Here is a 26,545-nt window from a genome sequence, read left to right as displayed (position 1 = left end):
GTTCTATCTGCAAGGGAGACCCGATTTATACAAGCGTTACGTGCTCTGGGGAAGGCGTCACAAGCCTCCTGCTTCTTTCCCTCATCACTTCTGTGTGAGTCAAGACTGGTTTTAAGGGTGGGGAGGTTTATTGGCAAGTTCACCTCATGAGTCAGAATGGTAAAAAAAAAAAAAAAAGTAAAGTATGTTCCCTTCTCTGTGAGTCATTCTTCTGGTCTTGTCTGCAAAACAAGAACAGTGCAAGAGCCAGGACTGAAGTTTTCAAGGATCTCTGGTATGTCTCATACTCTTTTATAACAGTTGTGTCATTTATACTTGGAGCTGTCACATCCCAACAAGCACAAGGTTAAAATTTCCAGCAGATGCAGTAGCCTAGAACCACTACAACTAGAGTTTAGGAAGGAGGAAGTTGGCTCCAACACAGTAACACCAAATCACATCAGCTTCCTCTATTTATTTCAGTGTAACCAGTACACAGCTTCCAGGTTAAAACTTCTGTCAGACAAGATCCCCCAGCTGTAGTGGCAACACTTGCTGCTGAGGGATTTGAATTGATTTCGGTTTAAAATAAAGGCTAGTGGAAGAATGTGTGTATTACACTAAGATCACCATAACAAAAAAGCAGCCCAGTTAGGTATCACTGAAAAATATAGCAACTACAAGTACTCTAATACTATTACTCAAATATAGAGTATAACTGGTGTGCTCTTATGCATAAATATATTACAGTCCAGACAGGAGAATGCATAAGGAACAAGATGTGAGAAGAGGCTGAGGTTTACATGTCAAGTGTTCAAAGAGCCTGAGAGATTTTCACATGAAAAAGCAGAGAGAATAGAGTTTGGCTTGAGGGTACTCAAGATGCTCAACAGATAACCGAGTCCTTAAAGGAAATAATAATCAATGCCCTATTTTAATACACAGCCAGGAAAAGATATTATCTGTCTCAGAAATCCTTGTGCTGAGATATTTTCTACTACTAACAAAGCAAGTAAACACCCAGCAGACTCCCACAGGAAAGAATGGCCCGCATCAAACCCTGAGCAGATGCCAATTAGCAGTTGTTAATGCACAGAATGCCAGAGCCCAAGGGTGCAACAGGCCCCTGACAGCAGCACTAAGTACGGAACCATGCTCTGGGGGAGGCAGCAGGCCCAGTCCTGTCCCCAGAGGTGACCTCCCATCAGAAACAGGGCACAGGTACAGCCACTCTGGGAGGCATCTTCTAATAATAATTCCTGTGGTAAGGTCAGGACAGAAAAGCTTAAAAGAGGAATAGTTTTACAACTTGGAGTAGACAGGAAAAACATGAAATTATAGAAAAATAAAAATATTTCAGGCTGTAGTTAAAAATATGCAATCTGGATATAACAGGTATAACCAAACACGCTGCTACTAACGTACAGCAGTACTTACAGCGCACGACTGCCCCATAAGGTTACAAAATATTTTAATAAACTCCAAAATACTAAAGGTATTCATTCACTCAGAACACAGTTCCAGGGTAGCAGCGTATTCCAGATATCCTCCGTGGGTTTGTTGTTAATACAATTTACACATTTTGAATTTCAAGTCACTCTTCATTTCTCCCCAGAAGGAGAAAGGGGAGAAAATACAATAAGGTCACTGAATGCTTCAGCTGCTGCAAACTTCTGGGCTTTGCTTTTGACTGGAGTGAAGGGAAGCTCAGCATTCAGCATGGGCTGCGGGGGAGAGATCAGAGTGTGAAGTAAGTGTTTGAGGAGCAGTTGTCTGCTCTGCAAAACAGCACTGGGGTGACACATGAAAGCAGCTAATGGCAAATCCCCCTCTCTCTAATGACAACTGTGTCACCACCAGACCAATGGTAATTACTGTTGGGCAGCTGCTTAGGTAGGGTAGGAGCCTGTTTGCTTCACTTTTGTGGGACAAAAACTAGCAGAAAATGCTCTTGACAAGGGGACAGGAGGAGCCTGCAATCCTCCTGCCTCTCACCCAGTCCTGTGGACACACTGCAGCTCTAGAATAAGCAAAGCACCCGATCTGGGGGGCAGAGCTGAAGCCTGCAGCGATTCAGTAGATGCCAGTATACTAAAATGTGCTTGCTTATGTAAGATATTGTTTCAAAGCAACTGCTGCAGGTCAAAATCATGTACCACTGTAAATACTGTGGCTCTCCCAACAGACATTTTGCAAGGTTGTGTCCAGACATAAAATACAAAGTGGATATGTGGTCCATTTTGAAGACGCTCATCACTAGATAAGTAATCCATATTTTAAAAAGGGTTTTTCACGAGACCCAAGAAACTCCACATCCAAATTATTTTCACAGTTTTAAAGTTTTTGCACACCTGCTTTTCCCTGTTAAATCTTCCTTCCAGCTCTACAAGTCAAAGCTATAAAAAAATGGATGGGACAGACCTGAAAAATTCCAAGGAAGTAGAGGAAAAAGACCAGGCATTTCATTATGTTGGTAAATACTTACAATAAATATTATTTAAAGGATCAATCTGTTAAGAATCAGACATTCTTCTGTTACAAATGTCTCAATTCATCCTACACTCATGTGCCACAAGGAATAACAGTGTGAGCCTGAGCAGGGAGACAGGAATCGTGGCTTGTATTTAGAGTAAGTTATATGAACTGGCTTGATAACATCTTGCAGAGTTTAGTTTACTTCGTGCAGTAACTGATTCTGTAGGAAAGGTTAACAGGACTGTAACAGGCTGATTGTCTTAGTCAAATAAACCTGAAGGTCAACTTACCAAAGGATTTCTGCCAATGGATGTCAAATCACTACATGAAACATCTGAAAAATAAGAAATTTTTTTTTTTTTAAAAAGTGTCTGATGCTGCCAAAGCTGAGAAACAGGTATTGTTTTCTGCATTTACTGAAAGAAAGCAAACCCTAAACTGTCTGTATTTACTTCAAGCCTTTTACATGAGCTTTCTCCTTCACATATCACATGGAAACTCTACAGAAAAACCCAAGGGGCACTGTTTGCTCATGTGCAAGCCCTGCTAAAGGAGGTTTTGCTAACAGCATACAGAGATTAAGCAAGCTACAATGACAGGGATTTCAAAGAGTAATACTTAGACCTCCATAAAACTTTAGAATAAACATAAGGCCCCAGCAATACCACACAAACTGTACTAAGCAGCTTTAAGATAAGCACCTGTTGGATGTATTTTTGGTTCTCCAGAGTAATCAAAGTTAGCTTCTGGGCAGATCTCCTTCTCCGGGCTGCACATGACAATATCTTGTCCTTGTTGTTCTGCAGCAGATAGTTCCATCTCTTCCATGCCATCCATTACTTTTAATTCACTGATAGAATTTTCCAGCATCTGAAAAAGAGGAATTTTAACTGTTCCTTGCCCTCTGAGAGGCTAAGATGTCTGCAGCAGCCAAAAGGAAAGCATCAGTGAAATTGGCCATGAGGCAGCACCTATGACACGAGGAAGCTTTCTTATTTTCTGTTTTGCCTGCAATAAAAGAAAGTTTGCCAGCTTTTGATGCAAAAAGCATGAAAGTGAAAGAGTAGCCAAGACATTCAAGGGGATCTGCATTCACAGAAAGCAGCATGTTCCTGTCATGTCACACCAAGTGCATACACCCAGCCTGCAGTTTTTATGGACAATTCAGGAAAGACAGGTTTTAACTCCAGGCATGGTACAAAGCACAGGCAGGACAAGGCTCACAGTTTAACACAGGAACTATTTCCCAAATACCCTTGTAAGCTTGATAATCTCTTAGTATAAAGGAAATTCTTCCACACAGAAGAAGATTTTGAACTTCAACTGCCCAAAACATTCTGAGGATGTTCTCTAATGAGACTTTACCTTAAGAAAAACTGATCAGCAACAATGCAAATTAAAGATTACCACAGTTTTCCTCAGAGAGTGACATCACCAACGAGCTATTTCTCATTTGATAGGGAAAGAATGAAGTAAAAGGCATAAGAACAAATTAGTAATCAAGATTTAAAAAAAATATATATAAGGCGTGTGTGGGGGCGGGAACTGCTGTAGTCATACACAGATCTGAACAGTAACAAACAAAAATCAAGATACTTCTTTTCCAATGAAAAGTACTGAAGGATGATTAACTGCAAAGCACTGGCCTTCACTGAGTAGCACAGTATTATCTAAACTACGGAGTCAGCATTTCTTGTTTTTTAAGGCTACTTAAATGTAGGCAAGTCACCAAGTCCTCAGACATTTCAGGGCATGGACTTCTGAACTCTGATACTGGTATTAGTAACACTGCTCTTGCTATAACTTTGAACAATATACAATAAACTTTAAACAGCCCAGTGTTCTGCTACAGCAGCATGAGGACCCAGAGGGCTAAATACCACTGTTGCCTTTAGTCATGGTGCCCAAATGCAAAAGCATTTTAAAAAAATTCACACTAGAAAACAGGTAGTGGACTTCAAGGAGCATTGCTTGCCCAAGTGGCAAGTGTCATCACACAGCAGCCAACAAAAGGTGGCTCCCAAAGAGCTGGACAAGGTCGCCAAACTGCAGCAGTCCCCACCTGTGTCCACACTGAGCAGGAAAAAGCACCAGCCTGAGGAATACAGCAGGTATCTTGATGAGGATTTGATCAGAAATCCAAGTGTCTGGGGCTAATAAAGTGGGGGTTTTTTTGCACATGAACTCTGCATGACTTACCTCAGTCCCCTCTGCTGTGCCAGCAGCAGGACAGTGTTGTTCTTCAGCTGCAGAAACGCTGAAAGAGAAACCGAAATGTTTTAATTCTTCTCAATCATCTTCAATCACCTTTTGACTTACCCAACCAACCTTACAATTCTGCAGTTATGCTTGTTTGGCACTGGTCAGCTCTATCGGATTTTCTGGGCAAAAAATAAACTTCTACCTCAGCAGTGAGATTAGATTTGGGCAAAGATCTGAGTATTTGCTTGAGGGAAGGAAAAGTCACAAGGACTTTGCAACCTTTACCACTGCTAAATTGGAAGGTAACATTTAATAGGTATTATATTAATTCTTTCAGTTAGAACTATAAAATTGTTTGTACAAAGTTAATTAAAAACTGCCTTAACTTGTCTACCTTTGTTCAAGAAAACCACCAGGAAGTTCTTCCAGTGAGGGAGTTTTTCCAGTGGGAAATTGGTGCATTTCCAAATTTTGTGCTGGGTGGAAGCCTTTGAGCACTGGTGTTGTTTGTTTTGCAGTTGTATCCTCGGGGTTACGAAGAACGGAAGGGATGCTCTGAAGCAAAGCTCTACTGGATGATCTTGGAGTGGACAGTTTTCCAGAAGTGCGCGAGGAAGATCCAAGAGGTGTCTTTGAAAGCAAACCTGAAAAAGTGTGTTTCATGTTTCATTACTACAGCAGTTTCCAGAAGATGAAGTTAACTGTTTGTTTGGATTCTAGCCAGGAACACCGTTGTTTTCTGATTGGTGAATTGTCTTATACAAATACTACATTGAAATCTTACATACACTGAAAGAAGAAATTGCAAAGAGCTGACCAGAGTAGGTCGGTAAGTTACAAAACTACTTTAACTCCAGCCAAGCAACTTAGTAATGACTATCCCTTCACAAAGAACCTGAAATAATGAGACTTGCTGTTCTTAACAAGTCCATCTGGTGAAAACTGTCATGAATCTCCATCTTTCACAGTAGGTAATTTTAATAGAACGAAGAAGACAGATTCAGAATCGATTTTTTATAACAGATTCTCTGCTAGAGCTTGCTTCAACCCAGTGATGCTCAAAGCTTTTCAGAAGGTCTTCTCTACTAACAAGAGGCATATGAAAAAAATTGCTAGTCTTGTGATAAGGAAAGAGATCTACACAAAAAACCTGGGAAGTTCAAAGTCAACTTATGATCTAGAAATGAGAAGCAGAATGGTTCCCAAAGAATCAAGGACTGCTGAAAATACTGGCTTCACATAGATTGTGATTAGATACTGAAAATAAAGTTGTGTTTTGAGCATCTGCTCAGAAAACCTATTAAACAGCTTTTATAACAGACTGGAATACGTTACAATCTTATGGAGTATGAATACAGATTAAGGGGACACTTTTTTTGCAGCTTTAAAGACAGCACTGCAAGTGATTTAGTTTAAAAAAAAAAGAAATCCAACTCCTGTGGTACAAATAAAGGACATTAGCTTGCACTGACTTTGATGAACAGGTTCATCAGCTAAGTCTGGGAACACTTAGATTAAAACTTCATTGTTAAACACGTGTTGAAAAACCATGAAGCAACTGCTTTTACCTCTGTCTGAGCAGTGATTTTATGTTGCCATGATCACTCAGATCAGCACATTCACGTAGAACAGTTTTCTTTGGTCCCCTGACGTAATTAACCACTAGTTGAAATATTAATTGTGTCCAGTACTGAAGGTGTATCCAGTATAAACAACATCGTTCCTCTCCCCAGTGTGACTGGTTAAACTCTCTTTGGTATTTTCAGGTCATAGAAATCATGATTAAGCTTCACCCACCTGGAAAGGTTTTCACAGGGCTTTCAATTCTGAAAAATCCTGCTTCAAAAACTACTGTTTCTACTTCTGGTAGCTTCTCCTGATGTGGACCATCACCAGCACCATCATGATTCATTTTAGCCCTCATAGCTGCTTTTACAGCAGCGAGACGGTTTCGGGCAGCAGTTCTGCCAGCTGCTCCCAGCTTTGGTTTAGACACCCCATTTGGAACAGTCGTCTTCTGAAATGGTAAGAAAGTCTCAGTCACATCTGGAAGCTTTGGACAGAAGCAGTTGCACATCAACATCTACAGAGCTGCTGGTCACACACAGAGACTGCAACAGGCAAGAGACACACTGAGGGCAAAGCCCCTGTTCATCTCCCCAGTGTCTTGGACTGTCATTCAACTATTTAGGTTACTTTGTGATGACAACGTTAAGAATTTTTCCTACTGCAGTTCAGAAATACTCAGTACAACTTTTTTTCTGACAACTCCAGTTAAAAAGAGTGGGATACAGGGACTCCTAGTGGCAGGGAGATAAAGCAAACACAGGACAGACACCAGTCAGCCAGTGAAGACTCTCCTGGCACTCAATTTTTTGAAGGAAGTTTAGTGTCTTGTACCATCTGTAGGGTTCTGACATTTACCAGCAGCTTGCACAGACTACATTCCCTCCAGTTTTCTGTGCCTGGAGTTCCTTACCAACCTTCATATCGTTTTCACAGAATCCTTCAGGTTGGGAAAGCCCCTCAGGATCACCGAGTCCAACCCTCGGACCGACTCTACAAAGCTCTCCCCTACCCCACATCCCCCAACATCTCATCCAAACGACCCTTAAACACACCCAGGGATGGGGACTCCCCCCCTCCCTGGGCAGCCTATTCCACTCTCTGACCACCGTTTCTGTGACAATTTTTTTCCTAATGTCCAGTCTGACCCTCCCCTGTTGCAGTTTAAAGCCGTTCCCTCCTGTTCTATCGCTAATTCCCTGTGAGAAGAGACCAGCACCACCCTCTCTGCAATGTCCTGTCAGGAGCTGCAGAGAGGGATGAGGGCTCCCCTCAGCCTCCTCCTCCTCCTCACACTGAACACTCCCAGCTCCTTCCCTGGCTCCTCACAGGATTGATTCTCCAGACCCTTCCCCAGCCTCGTTGCCCTCCTCTGCCCTCGCTCCAGCCCCTCCAGATCTCTCTCGGATTGAGGTGCCCAAACCTGGACACAACCCTCCAGGTGTGGCCTCACCAGTGCCGAGCACAGGGGGACTGTCACCTCCCTGCTCCTGCTGGTCACACTAGTTCTAATCCAAGCCAGGATGCTGTTGGCTTTCTTGGCCACCCGGGCACGCTGCTGGCTCCTGCTCAGCTGCTTGTCAGTGAGAACCCCCAGATCCTTCTCCTCCAGACAGCTCCAGCCACCCCTCCCTGAGCCTGTAGAGATGCCTGGGGTTGTTGTGGCCCAAGGGCAGGACCTGGCACTTGGCCTTGTTGAAGCTCATGATTTTCATAATTAGTTGAGCAGTCTCAAGGAACTGGATGGAGTTTTGGCAACATGAATACGACTTGATGTTCAGTCATTAGAAGCAATTATGTATTCCAAACCAAAGAGTAGTTAAAATAGCTTTTATTAAAGCAATAAGTTATTTTGGATAGTGTCAGATCCATCTGTGCTTAAACTACTAGTTTAATGCTACCCATGGTGCTGTCTTAATGGGATGCCATTATAATTTAGCACTCACTGTTCAAAACTGTCTGTCGCTGCCAAACTTCTGTGTGGTTTCCTTTTCAGTTCAGTTAGTGCCAACGCCAGTAGCCCAGACAAAGCGTTCTGCATCTTAAGGGTAAATTTCTATTCTAAATTTAATAGATTTGCCGTACTAGCACAGAGTCCAAGGACTCCAAAAGAGTCAATTGTTAATTCTTAGTTCTAATCTGCCGAGCCAAAAGAGGCAACTAGCATTACCAACAGCAACTAATACAAGTGCACTTCAGATATGCAAGGGAGAAGGGTGCATCTTGAGAGGAATTTCACTGAATTTTTACACATTAACATCTAAAGAAGCCAGATGAGTAGGGCTTCAGACAGAACTTCCATTTAAAGAAGAGTATTCATTACTGCAATAGCAGTTTACTAGTTATTTTAGATAGTTCTGCTGCATCTCAATGCCTTGAGACACAGACTTTAAGGGCTATTCATACCTTGACAGTTGCTTTGGTTGGGACATCAAGTGGTTGCCACTCATTGTCTTGAAGCTTCTTCAGATTATCAAATTTTTTATTCACATCTTTAATCTATTGGAAAGCCGAGAAAAGTCCAGGTTTAATTTTCAAGACTTAGTAGATTCACAATAGAATAGCGTTTCATAAAAATTTAAGCACAGTTATGCATTTAAGTACTTTTGCTTTAAATACAGAAGCAAATTAAGACACCAACTGATTTAAAGTATTCAGTGTTCTTATACAATTGACATGAAGGTTACGCTACCATACACAAGCTTCAAATTAGATGACAAGACTGGTCTCATTTCTGTAGTTAGTAGGGGAAGTATGGAATTGTTCAGTAAGATCTAACATCTAAAACGAAGTTGCTGGTCTACAACCTGTTCTTGTACTGAACTTAATCACTTGGACATTGGTCATATTTAAAGAATGTAAAAGAACACATTGCATAACAGTCTTTACCCAAACAAGCACAAGTCTCCCATTATGTAGGAAACACACCATGCAAGCTCATTTACTCTTTTAAACTGCTGGCCTGAACAGCTTCCTGATGCAATCCCTGCTTGCTCGTGACAAACGAGCTCTGCAGCATCACCTCCTCCCTGACTGATGCTCCATACAACAGCCTTGTTCTCCACAGGCTCTGTAAGGGAGGCATTTGCCTCATTTGCTAGTAAGGCTACACAAGGCTTATTTATGTACAGCAGATCAGTCACTGAAGTGACAAGTCCTTTACATCCTCCCTGAAACTCAGAGGACACAAACAAAAACCAAATGCAAACAGGGACAGAGTGAGCAATTCTGTTACTCCAAGTTTATCTAAAGGAAAAGGTGGTGAGGCTCAGGAGAAACTTGAGCTGACACATAGTAAGCATAGGTAAACCCTGTTTTTTAAGTTGCTGGTTCTAACAAAGCTGCCCTCAAATATCTCTGAAGCAGCAGATCAATCCCTTCTGCTTTCTGGAGGGAATTTAAGACCTATGACTATGACCTTAACAATAAACCCATCTTTACATTTAATTTAACTAGTTACAAGTTCCTTTGTTGAATGCCGACTTACAAATACTGTCAAGAGCCCTTCTGGTAATTTAGAATATTTCATTCTGAAGCCAATGGAAGCATCAACGGAGATGGATGTTTTCTACCACCTAAGCTCACCCCTAAATAAGGTGACTGTAGTTTCTGTGTTATTATCATACTGAAGCATGGAATCCCTAATTTTCAGGTGAGCTTCAGAAATTTTCCAAAAGCTCCCAGCTTTTGGTCCAGGTAGACATTGTGACTGTATCCTCACTCCCAACCAGAATAAGACTTGGCTACAGGCCTTCATTCCAGAGAAAAACAGGATACACAGACCACAAGAAGATACAACGGATGAACTAGTCTATGAATTATAAATCACACCATAGCAACTAGTACTATTCACTGTCAGAAAGTGTTAAACAAGGACCTAAATTTTTTACATTTATGAAAAAAATCAGAATCCAAATACTCAAACACCAAATCGTTTCAATCCATTGTTCATAAATAACATCAACTTTATTTTAGTAGGTTAACATGCAAGTACATACCTGAAAATTAACCATATCCCAAAATCCATCTAAGTCTGTACACGTTGTTTCTTTTTCCCCTCGTTTAAATTCACAATTATCCACCAGTCCTTCAAACTGTTTAAACCTTTCTGCTATGAGAAGCCTTGTCTGACCAACTGTGGTGCGAATGAGATCTTTAGCTGATAGCAACAAGAAAACAATAAGTGAAGTTCATCTTGGAATAATCCATCATTTCACAGTTGATTTCAATAAGGATTTAAAGAGTCTGGAATCTGTTTATTGTTTGAACTATGTTCATCTATTGCAGACCTGCAATACAGTTCAGATGAAGCATAGCTATCTACTGAACTGCTCTAAACTGGCTTCTTTCAAAAAAAGTGTTACTATCTTTAAGATGAGCACTGATGAGTCATCTTCATTTTCCCAGACAAGGACATTTATTCTACAATAAAACCTAATTTTATTTTTTTTTTAAAAAATCAGCTTGATTAAAGTTCATACATTTAAATACACTTAAAACTGACAACAGAAAAACTATTTCAATATGCACTTTGCTCACTTTAGTGTCAACCACTATGAAGCCAAGAACTACACCTAAGTTTTAGCATTAGGAGATAAAGCATGCCTTTATCTTGAAGCAGATACAGCTATAAACTTGTCTAACAAAACTTTTAGTAAGTGCTGTCTAACAAAACTTTTAGTAAGTGCTGTCTAACAAAACTTTTAGTAAGTGCTGTCTAACAAAACTTTTAGTAAGTGCTGTCTAACAAAACTTTTAGTAAGTGCTGTCTAACAAAACTTTTAGTAAGTGCTGTCTAACAAAACTTTTAGTAAGTGCTGTCTAACAAAACTTTTAGTAAGTGCTGTCTAACAAAACTTTTAGTAAGTGCTGTCTAACAAAACTTTTAGTAAGTGCTGTCTAACAAAACTTTTAGTAAGTGCTGTCTAACAAAACTTTTAGTAAGTGCTGTCTAACAAAACTTTTAGTAAGTGCTGTCTAACAAAACTTTTAGTAAGTGCTGTCTAACAAAACTTTTAGTAAGTGCTGTCTAACAAAACTTTTAGTAAGTGCTGTAGACAGTGCTATTTTGCAAAGATACACATGTACCTCCCTCTGTCCCCTTCAGTGACCGTAACACCCCTTCTAGTGTCTATTACAGTTTAGTCTTACCATCCTCTGGAATATCCAGCTCAAATTTTCCATCCCACTGGAGGCACTGAGACATCAGCCTCTCTGTCTCAGACTGAAGAATGTTTCTAAAAATAAAGGGATAGTGAAAAAATAAGGTTTTTGAAGAATTTTCTAACTGCTGTCACAACTTGTGACTGTTCATGGTTACTATCCTTCTGCTTTCAGAGAAGCTACGCTGTCTTTGAGCAGAAGGCATTACATTATTTCAGTTTGCTGACTGGCTGAGATGCAATTTCTTTTCTACAGCTTTCAAGCTCGTGTTACTTCGGACAAGGTGTAAGTCTCCAAAATTCTATATTCTTTACTTGCACTAAAAACACAAAAGGGGAGATAGGAATGCGTGCCTACTCAGGTCACTGCTGACAGGCACCAACCACCATAAACTAATCTTGATGAGATGTCTCATTACCCAGATGAAGGCCTTCTGAACAGACAACAGGGAAGTGACACAGATGAACACAAACCTGAAATAGCCCACACCATGCTCTTCCTCTCTTACATCATCTGACTTTGTTTCAAGTGCTGTTGTATCTGGAGAGACAGGAATTATCTCATTTGATCTCTGGATGGAAGTTTTCTCATCTGATTCACTTGCTGAAAAATACAAAAGGCATTTAGTTCAGAATCTGGTAAAAACTAGAAACATTAGAACAATAAACTAAATGTGAACCTCCTACCTTTTTCTTCTTTCAAACTTGTAGTGGTTTGCTGTTCTTGAATGCCTTTATCAGCAGGTGAAGCTTGACTTTTTAAATTAGGCTCTTGTGCTTCAGTTTCACTGGATTTTTCAGTTATGTTACTGGAAGCAAACAAAAAGTACATTTAGAGTTAAGACACATTGTGCATTTCTGTATATTTGGCTATATTTGATGTCCGTTTCTCAATCTAGAAGGCAATCTTACACACATTGCTAGAGAACTCAAGCAAATCCTATTGAAAAGAATAAGTCTGTGCAGATATATATGGCACAGTCTCCACTATATGGAGCACAGATAGAATTCTGGATGATACTGTTTTCTTGAGTGTTATTAAGTCCACATTTAAGATATGATGGCAACCACGATCAGGTGTTTCAACATCACAACAATCTGTTACACAGGGAATCACTATAGCAAGATGATTCTTTATCATCACAGAGAGGTTCACTTGCATTTTAGGCCCTTAGAAGACAGACACTTACACTGGAGATTTAGAAAAATCCCAGAAGGCAACAGGTGTCAAAAATGCACTTGCCCTAGAAGGACTCATGGGTGTAACTTTGTAGGTCGCTAATCCATTTAATGGCTGAAACACAAAGTTTTGAGGTGCAAAAGAGCGTGTTCTGGGTCTCCCTGGAGCAGAATTGGTTTTGTTTTCCTCTGATGTTTGTTTCTGTTGAAGTTCTACCAACACTGAATGTTTAGAATCGGCTGCAGAACTTTCCATTGCGGGATCCACTTGAGCTTTTTTATCCACTTCAAGTTTAGAAGGAATTATCTAGAACAGCACAAATAGACAAAGCAAACTCCATTATCAAATCAATTAAGTGTTTACTACAGGCATGGGTGGGTGACTGTCTGAAAGCCATCTGGAATGGAACAGTTTCAGGTAAGATGCTTTCTACAATAGCATAAGTGTACAGAAGTCATGATTTACCAACAGGTCCAACTGGTTTTGACACCTGCAAATCATTCTAGCAACAAGGGTGGTTCCTCCTTCGCTATGAGGAATGCAACAATCCACAGAAGGGGCTAAAGTAGCAAAACACCTCACCTACTAAAACAGTAATTCAAATTAGCAAACGCTTGCTCTCACTGCTAGAAAAAAATGCTTTAAGGTGATAAGCTCCTCGAGAGCAGAATTACTGGCTTCAAATCCAACTAGGCCTCTTGAATAATCACAGTTTCTACACATACTCTAATCCAAAGACTGAAGAACAAGCTAAAATAAGCTGATAGCTGAGGAATGCAGCCCAAGACAAGTGCAGTTAGGACCACAGAATGTCATTAAAAGAGGAGGAAAAAGTTAATAAGTTGAAGTCACATTCCTACAAGTGACCAGATAGTCACACAGAACACATTTCTGAGATACCTATAGTGAGATACCGTTAGCTCAAACCAGCCAAAAGAGATTGTTTTTCACGAAAATATGCATCTTCAATCCACTGAAAGTCTTGTTACACTTTAGACAGCCCTGCTTGGAATGCAAGCCTTGAATTAAACTTTTAACACACTTCTTGTAATGAGATGACTGAGGTTACAGCAAGAGTTTACCCACTGCCAGCACCAACCAACTCCTGCCTGCGAAGAGGTACTTACCCAAGCGAAGATGCAAGAGCCTCTTACCTCCTGCCAGTGTTTGTGCGTGACAAACAGTTTCAAGACAATACAAGAGCACAGCTGTAGTTATGGAAACAGGAGTAGAGACGGGAGGCGTGAGGGAGACACAAGATGAGAGGGAACAGCAGAGTGCAAAGGAGAAAAATCATTGATAGTTCTCACACAGGACTGTCAGCACACAAATGCCTACGCAAATTGTTTGGGAGCCTCGTTGGAGGGCTACGATGAATTCAGTGCTGAATCTACGCAGAGGCAGAAAAGTTTTCTTCTAGCAGTAACACTAAGAACCACAATGACTGTCTTTAATGATGATAAATCACATCTACCTTGAAGAGAATAACATTTTCATCTTTATTTTTTGGTGGTTCAAAACCCAAAAATGCATTTATTCCTCAGCTTCTAGAGTCTCATATCATTACCTGAGCAGGAAAAGGATACATTCAGAGCATGTTTAAAAAGGAATGAACTGCACAAAAATTACAAATGCTAGAGAAAACCAGAAGAGCAGGCCTTTTTTTTTTTTCACTAGTTAAAACATCAGACGTGAGATATGTCATGTAAGAACTTCCTGTCTTAATTTAAGTCACTGAAGATCTTGACTAGTAAGTCATCCATGTAGGCACTAAATTTGATCTTAATTTTTAAAATATAGCAATGTAAATACATACAGTTTCTTCCCAAAATCTATCTTATTAGCGAACTTACTACTTCCATACTTGAATACAAGTATATCTGAGCTACAATTACACTGTTATTGGCTCTTAAATTGGTTTTATTGTTTTTTCATTGCAAATATTAAATGACCTACCTCCATCATATCAGGTTTGATGGCTTTCTTCTGCTTTCCTACATTTGCTGTCTTTCTCTGTGACTGGTTACCTAGAATGAGAAAAATTCCCAAAAGGTCAAAAAGGCATCTGATTATCTTTCCCCAAAAGATTGCCATAAAAGTCCAGTGGCTAAAGACAGGGTGAGATTTGTTTCTTGAGTGGGAGGTAGCTAGAGGGCAGACACCTAACTGCAAAAGCTCATTCAGAAGAAAACCTGGCCTAGGATCTAACAGCCTATTAAGAGATATATCACCTAGAAAGGAAAGCAGATTCATGAAGTCATTAGTCTTTAGACAGTGTCATATACTAAAAAAAAAAGTCACCTTATTACCTTAAAGGCTGAAGAGATAGTGTCAAGCCAATTTGAGTTCAGATTTTTAATTCCTATATGGCAATGATGTCTGTTTGTGAATTGAAACTGATACTAGCAAAGCTGTGCTTTCAGCCTAGGGGTTAACTTCTGTCATATATAATACAAATGACACTGCAGAACATTCTAGAGAATATCCTGAGAACAAGAACATATACTGAAAATTTCCCCTTCATCATGTTCCTCTATTCTAGTAAACAGGCAAACATGAACAAAGAGAAATTCCTGACCTGAAGATCATAGGCTCTCATCTCTTCCAGAGCGTTCCTGATCCCAGACTTAATAGTATGTCCTTACACAGTGGTACACCAACTGGCAAATCTTTACCAGTTCCGGTTTTGTTCCTTCGGTTTATAATTACCATATGGATATTGATGCTCCACACTGACAGATTTTATGGGAAACTGTCCAATGTTGGTTTCAACATCTTGATTTAAATATTGCAACAGAATTCCAGATGAGAGTCTAAGTGATATAGTCCTTTTCTTACCTGAGAATTTGGCATGATTTACATACAGTTTATCTGTTCAAAGGAGGTAGTTACAAAGCAGAATGTAGTGTGCTAAGACAGTTCAGGACAAGCTGATAACATATCTCTACAGCACAACAGAGCACCTGAGATATGAGCAAGATCCTAAAGACAACAGAGCTGTCTTAGTATATCATTTGACAATGAGTCTAACAGCAGCATATACACATACATATGCTGTTTCCAGGGCTCACTTATCCAGTACTAGATGGTATCTCTTTACAGCACACTATTCCAAATACTTATATATCAGCAAGCAGGGCTATATTCACCACCTCACTTACCAGCAGTAGCTGTTTTCAGCACCTGCCTCGCTGCAGAGGCGGCTGCTCTGGTGATTCTTACATCTGAGGCTGTCTGGATTGCAGTCTGCAACACTGTAAGAAACATGAATTCCAGAGATTGCAAGCTTAAGAAGGAGCTACACTCAAATAATATAACTAGTTTACATTTTGTAGAAATCAGAAACTAGCAATTATCAGTTGCATTAGTTAACCAGAATCAACAGGGTCTGGTTTTGGTTGGTTTTTTTTTTGTCAGTTCAGTGCAAGCAGTGCTAAACGTGGACAGCACAGCTCAGCCTTGGCATCACAGCAATGCTCTGAAGGATCCTGAGGGAAGATGGCTTTGTTGAACAGTAGTACCTCCAGGAGCATTAAGGTACCAGTGTGCTAGATGCCAAGTACAAAGCTTAAAGAACCCTTCTCAACGTTCCCTTCAATCAGAGTCAACATCATTCCCATTTTACAGATGAAGCTTTCTAAAGTCATAACTTGCCATGGTTATTTGCACAGCTGGAAGCTTAAGCAAACCATCTGTGTAACGAAGTGATGCCCTGGTCATTATATGAAAGTATTCTAATGATTGAATTTAATGTAATTTAACAAGGCATTCTTAAGACAAATTGTCCCTAAAATATTTTATAAAATATGACAAGTTTGTGCACTCTATTACCCATCTTAATAATTTTCATCTTTGTATTTAATACTGTTTCTAATATGTTTCAAAAATGATAGCGTTCTCCAGCACAGAAAAATTTAACAGGAGTTCCTTTATTTCATATCCTTCCTTTCTATATCTGCCTGAAATCTAGTAGCCCCACTTGGTTACTGTTAATGCTATTCAAGTTTTTAACGTCAAGCTGCAATTCTGTGAAAGCTAGAACGACAAGTTGGGAAAGAAAATACTAGATAACTATCTACAGCATTTAATTTATCCAGACATTCACTTTCCCAACACTTCTATGCTAGTGTTTAAATACATGTAATGCATATCCTTCTTTCAGCACAGAAGGAATAATCAAGTCTAGTGGATGACAATTTTTCAAAAATTAAATGTTTTAATTGTTATATAAACAATGATAACAGATTTTTACAGTATTCACTGAATGCACTACTGATATTTATTTAAATAAAGGTCTGCTGCTTGCTGATTTCATTAAGTTAGTGACGGAAAGTCATTTCACTTTGAATTACTGAATATCTTGCATTAACATCAATATTCTACGTGACTTATCTACTTGAGGCACTGGACACCACTACTGTTGGGAAGAATTTCTAATCAAAAGTATTCTACTCCCTTATAGGTGTCATGGGTTGGTTTCTTTTTCATTGTTGTTTTCTTAAGAAATGTACGTAACTGTCACATAGGAAGTGACAGAGAAGGGGCTGTGAAAACCTAAGATTGTACTTGTGTCATTGTCTTCTTCAGTAAATGACATTTACTCAGTTGCTCTAGTGTGCATCATAAGGTTGGGCTCCTGTCTCCAACATTACATGCTAACGTGCTTCACCAGTAGGTTATCCTTTTCCAAACCTTTCTCAATGCTGAGTTACCCAAGCAGTTTCATTTAGAGACCACAGACAGCAGCACATTTGCTGTACAGACAGAAAAAAGACTTCACTGAAAATATTCACAGCTCCTACAACAAGCTATTTTTCGGGCTACTCACAATACCAAGGAAAATTCACATTTTACTTGTCAGCTATTCTTCATCTTTCCACTTGCTCTTCTGTAACAGCAGATATTCTTCTTTGAGACACCTCGAAGGCTCTGCACAGCCCCAGATGCTAAGGCAGCTCACAGTCATGCAATTCTGCCTACTGAACTTTTTCTTTTCCCTTTCCTAGGGTGAACAATCAGTAACCAGGACAGCTCGTATCCTGCATTCCATTTCCCTCAGTCCAGAGGCAAGGAGTTTACGTGATACCTAGAGCCACATGTTTGATAATCTGCCAGCTGCTGCCCTTGTCATAGTTTGTAGGAACAGTTGTCCTAAAAACTCCTCCTTGTTTCCTACACGTAAAAGTGTACCGCAATCTCTCCCAGAGATGTTCCTTGACTACTTCCCATAATGTCACAACTACTGACCCAGGAAAAGAAAACCCTAATCCCCAAAAAACCCCCCAAAACAGCCACATCCTTTCAGATTCGGATATAAGGATCATACTGCTTTCATACCTTTCTCTTTCTCAGCTCCTTTGGCTGTGCTCATCTGTTTACGTCCTGCTTGTGTAGGGCGCACACTATGTCCATTGGCAGACACCTACAAGAGAAGATAATTTTGTGTGAAGTATCAAGTTCCCAGAAATTAAGCAGGCTAATTTCTTTCCTCATCTTTCTATCCTAGGCTCTAGTAAAACAAATGGTCAAATAATCTGGCACAAAGGGCTTTAAAAAGCAGAGAAATTAACAATAACTAAAATAGCTCAGTTTAGACACGTGTTAACATGCATTATCCAACTAATCAAGGATGTGTCAGAAAAAGAATGAAGAAAAATATTTCAGAAAGTTTCAGTTTATTGTCAACCTAGTTACAATGACTGCCACATCTAAGTACATATTACTTATTTTAAAAATCAGTTTTCAGAAAAAAAAAATCAATACTAACTCAGTTGTCCCTTTGCAAAGTTATGACTGGAAATTGTTCAAACGCATTCAAGTATTGTAAGGCAAAATTGCTAGATTCAAAAGATAGCTTTTTACAGATCACTGCTGGTGAAATTCCTCAGCAAAACTTACTTTTTTTATACAAGTAATAGCAGAAGGCACTGCCAAGACTCACAGTAAAAATATGCTAACATTGAAGTGATTTTTGAGTGAAGAATGAATGCAGACTCTTCGTAATCTGCATTCATGACAGACTTTCTGCATTCAAGGCAGATGCACTGGTTCTCCAAGCCAAAACCAAAGTACGTAACTTCAGTCTCACTACTGCCTCTACTCATATTTGCAGTCCCTGCTGACTACATTATTTTGCACTGAAAAACTGATGCAGAAGATCTGTGGGCTTTTCTGTTTCTACTGACCTAATCAAACTCTCTGTAGTTCAGTTCAGCACGTTGCAGACAAACTTGCCAAAAGCTTTTCTGATCTAATTTGTCTTTCTCACCAGGAAAGCCACCTTAGAGACAGCACCCAACTTGCAAGCATACAACCCTAAGTTATGGTCTGAAGGATAATTGTATCCTTTTCTCTAAATTTATTCACTGAAGTTTTATATAAAACACAAACCGTAGAGTGCTTAGATGCAGTTGGTATCACAGTTTTTTCTTCTTGGTTCTTGGCCTTTGATCGAGTAATCCTCCCAGAGAAATCAGGAGCTGCCTGGAAACATCCCCAAGGAGACAAGAGTTAACATACTCCCTTTCCCTTGTCACTCAGAGTGGGCAAGAAGCCTAAGTGTGAAAAGCAACATGCCAGGGCAAAATGGGTCAAGTGTGTAATTTGAAAAACTTTCAAGGTCAAGTGGACTAAATAGAAACAAGTTACCAGTTCTAAAATCACTTAGTTGTTTCATTTGTGGATTAATCATTCCAGTTTTTGAACTGAGAACATAGTTATAAATACAAAAATCAACATATCGCTAGTACTATTTCCAGCTTTGTTTTAAAAAACCGAGACAAATTATTCCATTACTGTTCCTTATTATAAAATATTTACAAATTATTTACAAAACAAACTGCTTCTTTGGCATAACAAACAATTTGGTATGCAAATAGAAATTTTAATATAGTGTACTGCATATATTTAATTTAGGTATTTAATATTACTATTATTACCTTTTCTCTTGGCTTCACTATCACTGGAACTTCAGGTACAAGTGAAAGAAATCCAGGTGCAGTTGGTCTATATAACCCAACTTTAAACACACCCTTTTTTGCTTTCTCTCTCTGCTCTCTCAGTTTTCGAAGCTCCTTTTCTTCTTTATAGCGCTGGAGCATTTCCTTGCGCTCATTAATCTTCTTGGTGGCTGCATCTGTAGGTCGTTCTGAAGCAAAGATGGAAGACAGACATGTTACAATATCTTGAAGATATTTTTGAGCCAATAATAAGCAAGTCAGGAAATTTAAAAAACCTTCTCCAAGCTAGAAAAGGGACATAATAAGTCAAAGAGCAGACTGTCTGGAATCTGTGTCTGCAAGTTTCAGTTAAAGTCTTACAGTGCAAGTACCTGTGATCTATTAGCTTGCTAAAAGCTTAGATGCTCTTAATTATTTTTGCCCTTCTCACTAAAAGCGTATTCAGTGGCAAATTTCAACTTACAAATGCACTTCCCTAAATCTGCACCTGAGGAATACTGTAAATTCATATCTGGTTTACAGTGTACAGCCTGTTCCTGCAAGGTTACTAGTATTAAAGTTAACAGTTTAACTACTTATTTAGTTTATTTCTACCAGTTTCTCTATTCAGACACTTGTAATGTCATTGAAAGCTGAAGTTTAGGTCAGCTTTAGATACCAAAGGCTGCCCTAGGCTGAGAATAAAATCAGGCAGAAGCTATGTGAAAGTATAAAACCATAAGATAATGACAAACTTGAATTACATGTCTATGTGAAAAATTATTATCTACTTAAAGTTAAAATTTATTGAATATAATCAAGATAAAAAATTCTTAGATTTCATATTTGACATGATTACATAGGAACTGCACTCTTTTCTCCAATAATATTCTGCTATCAAGATGCCGAAGGTGAAAACATTTCTAAAGAAATCTGTTAACATTTTAAAAGATTAATTTAGTTCCCTAGACCATAAGCATCCAGGAGAGCCAGGGAGGCAGAAATCAGTATATATCCAGGCCCCATTTTCTGAGAGGAAAGATAAGTTGTCAAAACCCAGCAATTTTAAAAATAAACTTATACTATGCATCAACCCATTTATAATTATATATATCCAATTACAATATACAGTTACCCATTTCTAAGCATACTTTAAGCACATGACAGACACCAGTTATATGTTAGACGAGATTTTAGATCAGGGGTTTTCATTTCAACGACAAAATAATCCTTAAGAGACTTCCCATTGACTATTAATAGCAAAATGCATTCTTCCTTTAGCTGCTGCAGACAAATCAGAGCGAAGCCTCAATCATATCACCAGGGCAGTGAGGAGGAGAAAACCATATTAAGACTTTTCTTGATTTTCTTAACAGTTAGAACTGGTAAACATTGTTTTTTAAATCTTAAACCTTTTCTTCAAATTAAAACATTGACTCCAATGAGGTTCCTGTGATAATGTTACTAAAGCTACTTAAAGACATTTTTAACAATTTAAAAAAAACCTTTGTCTTTACTTACTCTGTTTTACACTGTTCTCTTGAGAGCACATTTCACTTGACTCACTGAGTTGAGAAATTCCCCTCTCTTTTGAGAGCTGAACATTGACATCTGCCAATCCAAACTGCCTGCCCTTTTCAAACAACTTGTGTCTGTTCTCCTTCTGAAGCATTGATTTTCTGCGTGCAACTTTTGTTCTGAGGGTTTCGGTACTCAAATCCTTTTTGTATCGACTGGCAAACTGGGAGGTAGCAGCCATCTTGATGACCCTAGACAAAAATCGTGACAATTAGGAAAAAAGCTGTCACATTTTGTTTTGCCCTTTTTGTTAGCTTGCATGTTCCAAACAAAGCCCTAGGTTCTTCGTTTCTGCATGTATACCAGAGAACACTCTAATGACAATTTCAGTAATGATTCTTCCTTATTTTATTTTATGCATTCAAGGGGCTAGTTTGTTAAGCAGTCAACAAGCCTGACACAGAATTAGTAGGGGACACTGTGTCACTGCCAGGGTCTGTTTCTGACACAGATGTTTTTCGTGTTAAGGAGAAAAGCAAGTAAATGACAAGGTTGTAGGACAATACTTGGAAGCAACATCGCCACTGAGCATTTAGATTATACCCTATCTGATGGCAAGGCATTTTTGTCATGCAGCAGAATACTTAGCAACACTTCCCAACTGAGTTTCCAGGATGCAACTGCAATACAATGGTGTTTATTTCAAGCAGGATTTCTCCTTACTTTTTTAACCTGAAGGAGACTTAACACAACTTTACAGAATGGGTTGTGAGGCATTGGAATGGGCTGCCCAGGGCAGGGGGGAGTCCCCGGGATCCCTGGAGGGGTTGAAGAGTCGGGCTGAGCCAGCGCTGAGGGATCTGGGGGAGTTGGGAACGGTCAGGGTGAGGGTCATGGTTGGGCTGGAGGAGCTTCAAGGTCTTTTCCAACCTAGATTATTCTGTAATTCTGTGAAATGTTGGTTGGTCTGTACATGCTGTGCTAACAGCAATGTAAAAAGCTCCTTCCCCTGCAGCCTGTCTTGTCAAGGGTTTCATGCTTTCTTCCTGGCAAGAGGTCAGGATGGGTTCTTGCAATCAACCTTACTCTGTCTGCCACCTCAAACAGGGTGTGTTAGAAATCTCATCTTCCATTTCTTACAGAGAACAGCTTTACAGTAAGAAGGGTGAAACAGCTAAACTAATCACCCAGCAGTTATTCATTTACCAGTAAATTGGTCCTTTATTAAGGTTCTTAATTTCAAGACAGCAAGCTTTGATTAGGCTAAAGGAATCATCAGTGAACTGGATAGAAAAGATCAGCCTTGACTACGGGTGTACAGGATTTCTTAAAGTCAATTCCCTCCCTCTCCATTTGCTACCAAAAGCCAAAAGCAACACCAGCAGCCTAACTGAAAACCCCAATGTCAGAAGAGTACCAAAATAAACAGAAAGAGTACAGAAATAAACAACATACTCTAAAACTGTATATACTTATGGAAAAAGCAAGCAAGGACAGAATCTGAGCTATTACAAGGAGGAATACAAAGTCTGTTTGATACCATCACTGCTGGCAGTGGCAGCTCCTTATGCCCCTACATTATGGCAGCATTCACATACCAAGTAACTTGCACAGCACCAGCAGTACCTGCATAACCATATGGAAGTGCTTGGAATAGACACTGGAGATCATGTATGAATCAGAAGTCTAAATGGGTATATTTTGCATCTTTTTTTCCCAATACATTCAGTGCTGCAGAAGAGTGAAATGGTCAATGGAAGTTAAATTATCAAAAGGGAATAAAAAAAAAAAATCAAAACTCAGCTCAAAGCACTCAAATCAGAGACTGGATTTCTTCCACATAATCCTGGAAGTGCTGGTGCATGTCAGTGCCACCCAATTTGTGAATATCTTACGTCCTAACTTTCAGAATTTGATTAAAGATGCCAGGTAATTAATAATAATGCAAATGATCAGACTAACTCTACTCCAGTTCATACTTGCCTTCATTTACATTTAAGTTGTTAATGAGCATCTCCAATAACCACCTTTGAGCGGATCTTGTTAGTAATTCCTATGGTATTACGGAAAGCCATGAAGAAAACAGTTAGCGGGAATATATCTCTACTATCTACCTCCTGGAAGAAACAGGCTTTTTGAGCCCAGTGGATGAAAAATCATTCCTGAAGGCAACAGGTAGCATCCACCCATCTTTTGTGAACTTTCAGGACAAATTCCCTAAATTTACCTTTAACACGTTCTTTAGTACAGCAGCAATCTTTTCAGAGTGCACACATCCATCAGTGCCTTGATGGAAGGTAACATAACCTATACCCGCAGAATATACATTGTTATCTATCAGGCAAGCTGTATTTGCCTTAGCCACTGATAAATATTTTACACATTTAAAGGGTTTTTTCATGGTCTACCTTGTACTTTGAAAAGTATTTTCCTAGTTATTGTAGTATAAATCCACTTAAGGCCTTCTCCCATGAATAAGCCTCAAGAGCAAGTCATCTACATTTCAGTAAGTAATCCTGGAGAATTCATCTGAAACTTGAAGAAGGCAAATGTAATATAAGCAGAGATACACAGAGAGCTTCACACAAAGGTATTACACACTTGCACCCCAGGTCAGTAAAAGCAATACAAGAGATTACCCATGATCTGTTTGGGCTCATTAAAAACATATGGCACACTCAATGTCCTAAACATCAGGGACAAAACCACCTGTTTTCTTTTTTTTCCAAATTATGGTTTCTGAAGTAGTGCCTTGCCCAAAGAGAAATCTCGAAGATTAACTGGACCTTAAACTAGTATAAATTCAAGTGAAGACTAGTTGTAGGAAAGCAACAAAGGGATTATGTAAGAGAAAGGATTTGTGACTGGCCAGCATATACTAGAAAAATTAAAGGTGGAAATTTAGAGAATTGACTTTTTTTTTTTTTTTAAAAAAAAGAGGGAATAGCCACTTTTGATCAGCAACACCACAAGAACCCAAGGATGTGAAAATACGGATATGAAAAACCTTTAGGTGCACCGTTAGCATTTTTGGCCCGAACAGCGACAGAGCAGGAAGGGCAGACATCGCTGTTTTTAAAGCGGGAACCCCACGAGTTTAGGGGCTCAATGAAGTCTAGACTCAATGGTTTCGAGACGGGGCCCCTCCTGAACACCGTCTCCAGTCCCTGCTTCCCACGGCGGCTCTGAGGGGCCGCCACAGGACTCTGCCCTCAGCCCCTTCTCTGCCCCGCCTCACCCTCTTCTCGGACCAGCCCAGAGGGGACACCACTGCCCGGACCCCGGGACAAGACCCCCGCCCCAGGACCCCGTATAAGATTCCCCCCAAACCCCGCGCCGCCGGCCCCGCCATACCTGTGCCGACCCCCAGCGCCACACTCCCCCCAGCGCGCCCGCCTCGGCTCACTTTCAAATCTCACATGACAACGCTCATTGGCCAGCCTCGGCCCGCCCTCGAGCTCTCATTGGTCTGTTCACGGCCGACCGTTGATGGGCAGAACCGGAAACCCGGAGCGGGCTGTTTATTGGTCACCCCTGATGGCCACGCTTTGATTCTCATTGGCTGCGCTGAGCATTTTTTTCTCTCGGAGCTTGCCGCTCATTGGTTGGTGGGGTGCGGGAGGCGGGTCCTGCTGGGCGCGCAGGGCCGTGTGGGGGCGAGGCCTTCCCCTGGCGGCCCGCCCGCCCTGGGGGCGCCGCTCTAAGATGGCGGAGCGGTACCTGGCTGTGGGCTGGGGGTGGCTCGGGCCGGGGGTGGCTCAGGCCGCGGCGTCCTCACGCCCCGCGGGGACTCGGAGGCAGCGTGAAGAACCCGCGGGCCGCACTCCGCCCTCCCAGGTGTATGGCTGTACCTCAGCGACCTGCCCGTGCTGCCTCCCCGGGAACCGCGGCCGCCTTTACGCCGAGTGGCCTGGGGTTGTGCCGAGCCGTTGCTGCCCCCCATATCCTCTCCTTTGTTTGTATCGTACCTCCAGTTTGCTGAGGCGGATTGTTTTAAATCCGATTCTCATCTGCACGGCAGTTTGTTCCGCGTTTGTTTAAGAAAAATCTGCAAAATTACAATGCAAAAATGCTAAGGAAGAGACCAGCCACTTGGTGGCACTGCAAAAATGTAGACGGCGTTTGAGAAAAGAGTTGTTGCCAACCAGGAAACCGCTGAGCAGCAGGCGAGATGGTAAACAGCGGAGGACAACCTTACCTTGTGAAACAAAGACACTGACTCAACAGTAAAGTTTTCTACTGTTAAGCAGGTATTCTTTATTAGCAGCGCTGGCGTCGCCCTGAGGATTCTCCACCATAAGGGCTCCCCCGAGTTAGTGAGGGACATCAGTTTTTACGTACAAAAAAATCACACATATTCATTAGATTTCCTGGGAAGGGTTGTCTTATGATAAGGAGTTCTTGGAATCCATTTACATAAGTTGACACCCCTTTGAGCATGCATCCTAAGTTCGATTGGGGGTCTTCGGTGGTTGAGGGAAGAAGTAAGTAGTCTTCCTCACGGTGTTCGCTACTTGACCTTCTTTCCAGAGCATGCGCTGTGAAGTAAAGTCCAGGTGTCTTCTTCCTAAATCAGCAAAAATCATCCTCCTCATTACAGGGTCTCTGTATCCTTTTGTTTGAGTCCTTCCTATCTTAGTTTGCACATTCCAGGAACTGTCCAAGTGTCCACTGAAGGTCTTGAGTCTCGGTTATCAGTGATTTACGTAGGAAGCCTAACGAGCATCTTAATCTTACCTAAACAGACAAAGAGGCCTAGGGAAACAGTTAGGGAGTCTTGGGGAAACAAAGATACAAATGAAGCAAAACACAAGCAAAGCTTTATCACAGTTTAGTCCTAATCAAGGACTGTCATGAATTCATTTGTTTGAGCTCTTTCACTTGCAAACAGCTTAAAAATGCAGGACCTCCATACGGCATGACAGTAAAATGTCGCTAAATGTTTATATGAAGGGGATTACAGTGGATGAAGACAGCAATAAGTGGATTAAAGACCATTCGGTCAGAGCACAGAGCTGTCGCCCACAGTAGCGGTCAGTCGTGGATCAGTGGAGAGCAGCTCTGTGCCTGGAGGATTGTAGGAGTCAGAAAAAGGTCACCCCCTGGTTCCTTGTGTAGATTGACAGGGGAGACAGCAAAGATTCGCAAACTTCGAGCATCCGGACGAATCCTAAAATCATTGATTTACTGTAAGATAATAAGTATGGAGGTAATCAACTGCTGCCAGGTTCCCCAGTGGAATGAAAATGATCCAATTAAACACCACAGCAAAAGGAGTTCATATTTGTAGTCTCCCCACAGACTCCAATCCAATGCAGTCCTCGGTGTTTGTTGATTTTTGTTACTCCTCTTTTTTTCCCAAATTAGTGGAATCTGTGGGCATTCAGCAGTTCTACCTTGTGACATCAGGATACAGTCTGATGATATGAGCCATGCTGAACTACCAGTTTTAGGGAAAAAAGGAGTTTAGGAGCATCTTCATTCCAACCAAAAAATTATTTTTTTAATTGCAAACTTGCATCTGA

General features: G+C 40.5%; 1 protein-coding gene across 2 annotated transcripts; it reads right to left on the bottom strand.

The window, feature by feature from the left end:
• Positions 1-62: 62 nt before the first annotated feature.
• Positions 63-25,669, bottom strand: DLGAP5 (DLG associated protein 5). 2 transcript variants are annotated; one of them, XM_074909357.1, is made up of 20 exons: positions 25,219-25,669; positions 24,989-25,068; positions 21,024-21,271; positions 19,503-19,711; positions 18,955-19,047; positions 17,902-17,986; positions 15,726-15,818; positions 14,521-14,591; positions 12,575-12,870; positions 12,072-12,193; positions 11,859-11,988; positions 11,374-11,459; positions 10,221-10,381; positions 8,629-8,721; positions 6,454-6,673; positions 5,051-5,300; positions 4,654-4,711; positions 3,156-3,324; positions 2,745-2,788; positions 63-1,703 (listed from the first exon to the last, which is right to left on the bottom strand). In XM_074909357.1, the coding sequence occupies exons 3-20, from the start codon at positions 21,259-21,261 to the stop codon at positions 1,581-1,583; spliced, it is 2,541 nt and encodes an 846-aa protein (XP_074765458.1). In that variant the 5' UTR covers positions 21,262-21,271; positions 24,989-25,068; positions 25,219-25,669; the 3' UTR covers positions 63-1,580. The 2 variants fall into 2 exon arrangements, with proteins under 2 accessions (XP_074765458.1, XP_074765459.1); XM_074909358.1 differs by lacking the exons at positions 24,989-25,068; positions 25,219-25,669 and having other exon boundaries at positions 21,024-21,423.
• Between the last annotated feature and the right edge of the window lie 876 nt (positions 25,670-26,545).

Source organism: Athene noctua, chromosome 6 (assembly GCF_965140245.1).
Source record: "Athene noctua chromosome 6, bAthNoc1.hap1.1, whole genome shotgun sequence".
Taxonomy (NCBI): Eukaryota; Metazoa; Chordata; class Aves; order Strigiformes; family Strigidae; genus Athene; species Athene noctua.
This window is presented reverse-complemented; position numbering and strand designations above follow the sequence as displayed.

Coding starts and splice junctions, on each gene's coding strand:
- DLGAP5 (XM_074909357.1), bottom strand. CDS start 21,261: ATGGCTGCTACCTCCCAGTTTGCCAGTCGATACAAAAAGGATTTGAGT. Junction 12,194..12,574: donor GATTTTTCTAAATCTCCAGT/GTAAGTGTCTGT, acceptor GTTTGCTTCCAG/TAACATAACTGAAAAATCCA. Junction 11,989..12,071: donor AAGTTTGAAAGAAGAAAAAG/GTAGGAGGTTCA, acceptor TGTATTTTTCAG/CAAGTGAATCAGATGAGAAA.